General features: G+C 41.3%; 1 protein-coding gene across 1 annotated transcript in view; it reads left to right on the top strand.

Moving 5' to 3' along the window:
* Positions 1-6,257, top strand: part of LOC102811807 (chromosome unknown open reading frame, human C11orf65) — a 46,065-nt gene extending 39,808 nt beyond the window's left edge. Inside the window, exons 7-8 of the mRNA XM_006833960.1 lie at positions 1,849-1,904; positions 6,112-6,257. Coding sequence (XP_006834023.1) covers positions 1,849-1,904; positions 6,112-6,257 — 202 coding nt within the window. The remainder of the gene's footprint in view (positions 1-1,848; positions 1,905-6,111) is intronic.
* Positions 6,258-6,602: the final 345 nt, after the last annotated feature.

The following is a 6,602-nucleotide window of genomic DNA, read 5'->3' as shown; positions in this document are numbered from 1 at the left end:
ATGGATGGTGAGACTTTGTCTCATGGTACTTTGGGCATGTTATCAGGAGGGGGTCCTGGAGAAGGGCAACATGTTTGCTAAAGTGGAAAGTCAGCAAAAAAGAAAAAAAGGAAGACTCTCAAGGATGCAGATTGACACAGTGGCTACGACAATGGGCTAAAACGTAACAACAATTGTGAGACTGATGCAGGATCTGGCATTGTTCCATTCTGTAGTACGTAGGGATGGTATGAGGCTGAATTGACTCCATGGCACCTAATAGCAACAGAGACAGCTCATCTGTGCCTTCTAGGGTTGAATAAATTAAGGATAGTAATAATGGTGGAAGAAATGAACTAATTTCTTACTTCTGCTTCCTGTCCTGAGAGCAAAAGAGTTGGGGCCAAAAAGGGAGGACAGGGGAAAGAAGGTAGAGAAGGTCCATTTTGAATGAGTTTTTAAGAGCAGGATAGAGAATTCACTCAGGTGAACCGTTTTTTCTTTCTTTCTTTTTCAAAGTCTTTGTTGTGAATTGAATAAAAGTTTACATTGGAACCCTGGTGGTGTTTACATTGGAACACCTGGTGGTGCTGTGGGTTAGGCATTGGGCTGTTAATCACAGGTCAGCAGTTCCAACCCACCAGCTGTTCGTCAAGAGCAAAGCTGTCTGCTCCTGTAAGCATTTACAGTCTCTGAACCTGTATCTAGGGTTGCCATGAATCAGAGTCTACCGATGACAATAGGCTTGTTTTTGGGTTTTATATACTATTGGACAGTATATCTTTCTGATAACAGAAAACGTCAGGAGTCCAATCTTAACAAAAGTAAGAATAACATAAGTGGAATAACTAAACACATGAAATATCACAATTTTCTGAACTACATGATAATTCTGAGCCTCATCTTTTCTCTGCTAGCTGCCTTTCAGCATCTGCTATGACCACTCCTTACCTGATTTCTTGCTGAGACTGAATGCAGTTGAAAGGAAATACACTTGGGTAAGGGAGACTGAAGCCTAAGATGAAATGGAAAAGGTTAGGAAACCTACCCTCGGAGCTGTCGCTCATCCTCCCAGTTCATCCTAACGCACGTGCCCTTCCGTACTCTACCTCTTCTCAGACTACCCTGGCCTTTCCACTTTCCCCCTATTTCAGCCTCTGTTTAGGATGCTGATGTCAGCTGCATTTGTTCTAAACTTTTCTGCTTATGGAATACTGCAGAGTCAGCGCAGTAGCAGTAGCCCCATTTCTTTAATAGGATCATGAACCACACACTTCAAAGTTCCACTGCCATGTCTAAGAAAGTAGATCTCATAATCCAGAACCAAGGAGAAGGCTGTGTCTTTTTCCCCCCTGACTTTTTCCTTCTCCCAGAGTTTTCTACCCATACTATTAATTTAGAAGTTATTAGCTAGCATCTTAGTAGACACTTGACTGAGGATATGAGTTTGCAGGAATGAGTCAGGCTGAAATGAGGAGAGGTGTGCTGGAGGCATTTCTACCTCTTTCATCTTCTTGGCCTAGGATTTGCCTTTGATGACTGAAAACTCCTTCTTGTTGTTGTTAGGTGCCATCGAGTCAGTTCTGACTCATAGCGAATCTGTACAGCATTTCCGAGGAGCAGGTAGGTTTGAACTCCTGACGATGTGGTTCACAGTCCAGTGCTGATCCTACAGCACCACACCAGAAATCCTAGGAGGTGGGAAAGTCATGAGAATGAAAAGTTTAGATGAGTGAAACTGTCACCAGTAATCTAAGATTCTTTAGAGCTAGTGAAATTTTGGGAGTCTAAAAAGCATGACTAATGAGTCAATTTAAGACTGTCTAATGAATCAATTTAATTTAACGAATACCCATATAATATGCTTAGGTATCTTGCCAAGTGGAAGGAAATCGCAACAAGCAACTCTTCAGCTAACTTCAAAGGTAGGTGATTTTTAGCAATACTTATGTGAAATTCTTGTGAACAAAAATAAAATATTAATGGTGGTGAGGTAATTTGGAAGAGGAAATTGGTGATGATTTTATATGATGGATGTAATCAGTGTCAATAAATTATACATGTAAAAAATGTTGAATTACCAAGTGTTTTTTTATATATATTTTGCCACAGTAAAAAAAAAAAAATGGTGAGGAATATGATACAGCCTGCAGATTTAGACATTTCCAAGCATCTCATATTTCAGCACCCTGTGTAGACGTTTAAATATAGATGAATTTTCCAAGTCATTTTTGACTTTCTATGTGGTATTGCTATTTGGGAATACAAGAAAAATTTCTATTTTATTTAGCATTAGATGAACTTTTTAATGAATCCTTTTTTGAAAAAAAGTTATTTACCTCATGGTTTCAGTAATAATTTTACATGCACAAATGTCACTTAGCAAAGTAAATGCCTCAAAATATTGGAAACATTTTTGTTTTATGCTATTATTTTCTTCCGTCAGTGGTTAGCAAAACAGAAAAGATGAACATGATACCATATCACATACCAGAAATATCAGTGATTCCAATGTAGCCAAACCCTGCATATGGCTATTGTATACTCTGAGTGTATGAGTTCTGTCGGAGATGTTACAATTGTGGTCTTGCTTCAGAAGACCTGGGTTTGATTTTTGGCTGTGCTACTTACTAGCTATATGCTCTTGGGCAAGTTATTCTCTTGGTTTCATTTGTAAAATGGAAATAACAATATCTACTATCTTAGTTTAAGGACCTCTGGTGGCGTAATGGTTTCAAATTGGGCAGCTAACCTCAAGGCCGGCAGTTCAAAACTACCAGCTGTTCCACGGGAGAAAGATGAGGCTTTCTGTTCCTATAACGATTTACAGCCTCGGAAACCCTGTGCAGGGTCACTATGAGTCTGAACTGATGCCACGGTACTTAACAACAACTGTCTTTGTTTACCTGGTTGATCCTGCCAGTAGCATATGCTTGTCTCAAAGATTAAGTCTTGCATGTCTAAGTGAGCACTACAGGTACACACAGTGGGTCACTAAATCAGTTATGGTTTCTTTATGGTTGCTTGCTCCTCTCCTACTTGTGTAATTGTGGTAATTCTAGAGCTAGTACACGCTGACTGGCACTGCCCCCATTGGAGTTCTGCTGTGGCGCTGCGGGTTAATGCGCTGGACTTCAAGGTGGGTTTGAACTGTAAGGTCAGCGGTTCAAACTCACCAGCTGCTCTTCTGAAACCATATTCAGACTTGCTATGAGTCAGAAATGACTTGATGGCACTTAACAACAACTATCTTAGTTTCCGGAGTCCTGGTCTGGCGCTGTGGGTTAATGCACTTGAAGGCACTTAACAACAACAGCAATGTTCATCTCTGAGTGCTGCCCTTACAGGAAGTATCACAAGTGGGTGTGGCTTTCACAGACAGATAGGAGTTTTCTCAGTGTTTGGAAGGCACAAATATGAATTCAGGGCACCAGCTCTGGAGAAGTGTCTCTGCTCTGGAGGAAAATCCTTGTCTTAGTGTCTGTAACCCTGAGGTCCCTTAGTTGCTAGGCAGTCTCCATGTGGCATCTATCATTTGTGCTTGCTTATTTCTGTGCTTTATCTAGGGCTCCTGGTGGCACTGTGGGATAAGCACTGGATTGCTAACCATCAGGTTGGTGGTTCAAACCCACCAGCTGCTCCATGGAGGAACGATGAGGCATCTGCCTTTATAAAGATTTACGGTCTTAGAAACCCTATATAGGATCACCATGAGTTAGAATAAAGTTGATGAAAGTGGGTTTTGGCTTGTGGTTTAATCTGCTCTTTTAAAATCTCACACCCTATCCTGATATGACCTCATTTACATAACAAAGAAAACCCAATTACTAAACAAGATTAAATCCACAAGTATAGGGGTTAGGATCCCAGTGCCTACTTTTTGTTGTTAAGTACCATGGAGTCAGATCTGACTCATAGTGACCCTGTACAGGGTTTCTCAGGCTGTAAATCTTTACGGGAGCAGAAAGCCTCATCTTTCTCCCACAGAACAGCTGGTAGTTTTGAACTGCTGACCTTGAGATTAGCAGCCCGATTCGTAACTACTCCAGTACCGGAACTCCTTAGTGCCTACTTTGGGAGGGCACAATTCAATCCATAGGTTTTTGTGAGTGAGTTAGAAGTAATACATGTAAAGTCCTGATTAAATGCCTGACACATAATACCCAACACATGTAGTAGCCATCATTAGCAGTAACTGACCTACTTCCTTCCAGCTCATTGACAACAGCACACAGAGCTGCCACCACCTCTCCATAGATGCGCGCGCGCACACACACACACACACACACACACACACGGGCTCCACACATGGGCTCCAGGGCATTGTCACCCAACAGCCAGGGGTCTTTTAAAAATGTAAATCAGCTCAGACACTCCCTGATTTCAAAACACTTCAATTTATTTAACAAAGTTATTTTTAGCAATTTCTATGTGGAAGTACTGTCCTAAAGGAGCCCTGGTGGCACTGTGGGCTAGGCAGTGGGTGTCTAACTGCATGGTCAGCAGTACAAACCCACCAACTGTTGCTGATGAGAAACATGGTGCTGTCTGCTGTGTCCCATAAGGTTGCTGAGTCAGGTTTGGCTTGGTATTTTACAGTACAAAGGGAGAGGCTAAGTAACTTGCTCAAGGACACACGGTCAGTACTGTCAGGGAGCTAGCTCTGTAACTCAGATTCTTAACCATGACTCTGTTGCTTCTCAGAATTTGCAGTGCTTTATCATGGTCTTCCGGATCTGACTCTGCTCTATCTTTCCAACACCCTCATGTTCCACTCTCACCCTAACTCAGAGAAATCCAACACCAGTGGCTATTTGCCTTTGCCTCAAACACTCCAAACTGTTTCTATTTCAATAAGCGGCTCCATGGTATTTAACAACAACAATAATGGAGTTTATCAACTTCAGAGAAGTTTCAGATAACTGTCTTTGCTTAGAGGCCAGGGAGTTATTGTTTTTGTTCACTACTAAATTCGCAATTTGGGAACACTGGTGGAATGTTAACCTTAGGGTCAGCAGTTTGAATCCAGCACCCACTCCACAGGAGACCTAGGAGGCTTTCTGTTCCTGTAGAGGTTTACAGCTTGGAAACCCTATACAGGGTTGCTGTGAGTCTGAACTGACTCGATGGTACACAGCAATAAACAACAAATTCCCAATGTATAGCACATAGTAGTTCTCAATGCAGATAAAAGGATATAAAGGAGTGACAGGCACAAAAATGTAAGCAGAGCACATAAATTACTGATTTGAAAGGAGTGACTGTACAAAGAGACTTCTGGTTTGGTGCTGTAGGATAAGCGCAGACTGCAGGGTCGGCAGTTCAAATTCACCAGTTGCTCCTTGAAAGTCCTATATTGGGTTGCTATGAGTCAGAAGCATTGACTGTACTTAACAACTGTAAAAAGGGAGCCCTGGTGGTGCTGTAGTTAAGCATTCAGCTGCTAACTGAAAGGACAGTGGTTTGAAACTAGCTGCTCCATGGGACAAAGATGTGGCAACTTGCATCCATAAAAATAACAGCCTTGGAAACCGTATGGGGCAGTTCTACTCTGTCCTACAGGGTGGCTGTGAGTTGGAATCACCTCAGCGGCGATGGATTGGTTGTTCGGTACTGTGAAAAGGAAGAAAGATGTAGGATGGGCATTGGAAGGAGCTTAATCACAAGAATTGTTTTAAGTAATGGAGGACATCATTATCATCAGTGCCACTGGAAGGTAATGATGATGTTGGCATTGGGAAAGAGAATGGGTGCCCCTTCTTCATGAAGCAGGAGATCAAATCCCAAGCAGATCTGAAAACTTCAGCTCTTAACATGCACCATCACAATGAACTCTCACAAATATCCAAGGAGGTAGGTACCATTATTATTCCTGTCTTATGGGTTAGGACGTGGAGACTTACAGAAGTAACTTGCCCTTGGTTACATAGCTAGAGTCAATTCTTAAACCCTCTCTGCAGCCTTTCATAGTGAAGAATATTTTAGGAGCATAATTGATAAAGCAGGATATACAGATATCTGCCATAAAACTCATTACAAGGAATGTGGACTAAACCTTTCCTGAAACATAGGGTAGTGAATGAGCTTCTCTTTTGTTACATCTGGCATGTAATTGTTTTTCATTCCTCTCAGGCTTCAGGTTTGAACAAGCACAACAAAATATATATGAATATGAAGATAAATCAGAAAATCAGATGGAAATACCAGATTCATACGACAATACTTACGGAAGATCACATTTTCCTACAGTAACGCCTGAATCCACTTACGGAATGTAAAAGCACAGGACTTTGTATTTCATCCTGACCCTTTCAAGCCCTGCATTTAGCAGTTATAAGCAAGACATAGTTTATTTTGACTGGAATGACTTGTATATTTTTGGCACAGAACCTAGCCCAATTAAAAGTAAGGAAGATTGAGCAAAAATAGACTGTGGAATTCAGTAGAGTGGTTATGGGAAATGTAGAACTTAGCCATGCTGTTCTGAAAAACTAGTTTTTTTAAAGTCATACTTAAATAAAGTTATGACTCAGGTGCAAAAGATGTTCAGAGTGATCACTTTCTTCTTTCTTTGATGTATTTAGTGCATTATGTAAGACACAGCTGTTTTTCCTACTTATCCC

This window comes from Chrysochloris asiatica, unplaced genomic scaffold (genome assembly GCF_000296735.1).
Source record: "Chrysochloris asiatica unplaced genomic scaffold, ChrAsi1.0 scaffold00008, whole genome shotgun sequence".
NCBI classification, from domain to species: domain Eukaryota; kingdom Metazoa; phylum Chordata; class Mammalia; order Afrosoricida; family Chrysochloridae; genus Chrysochloris; species Chrysochloris asiatica.
The sequence above is the reverse complement of the archived record's forward strand: the minus strand, read 5'-3'. Positions and strand labels throughout refer to the sequence as shown.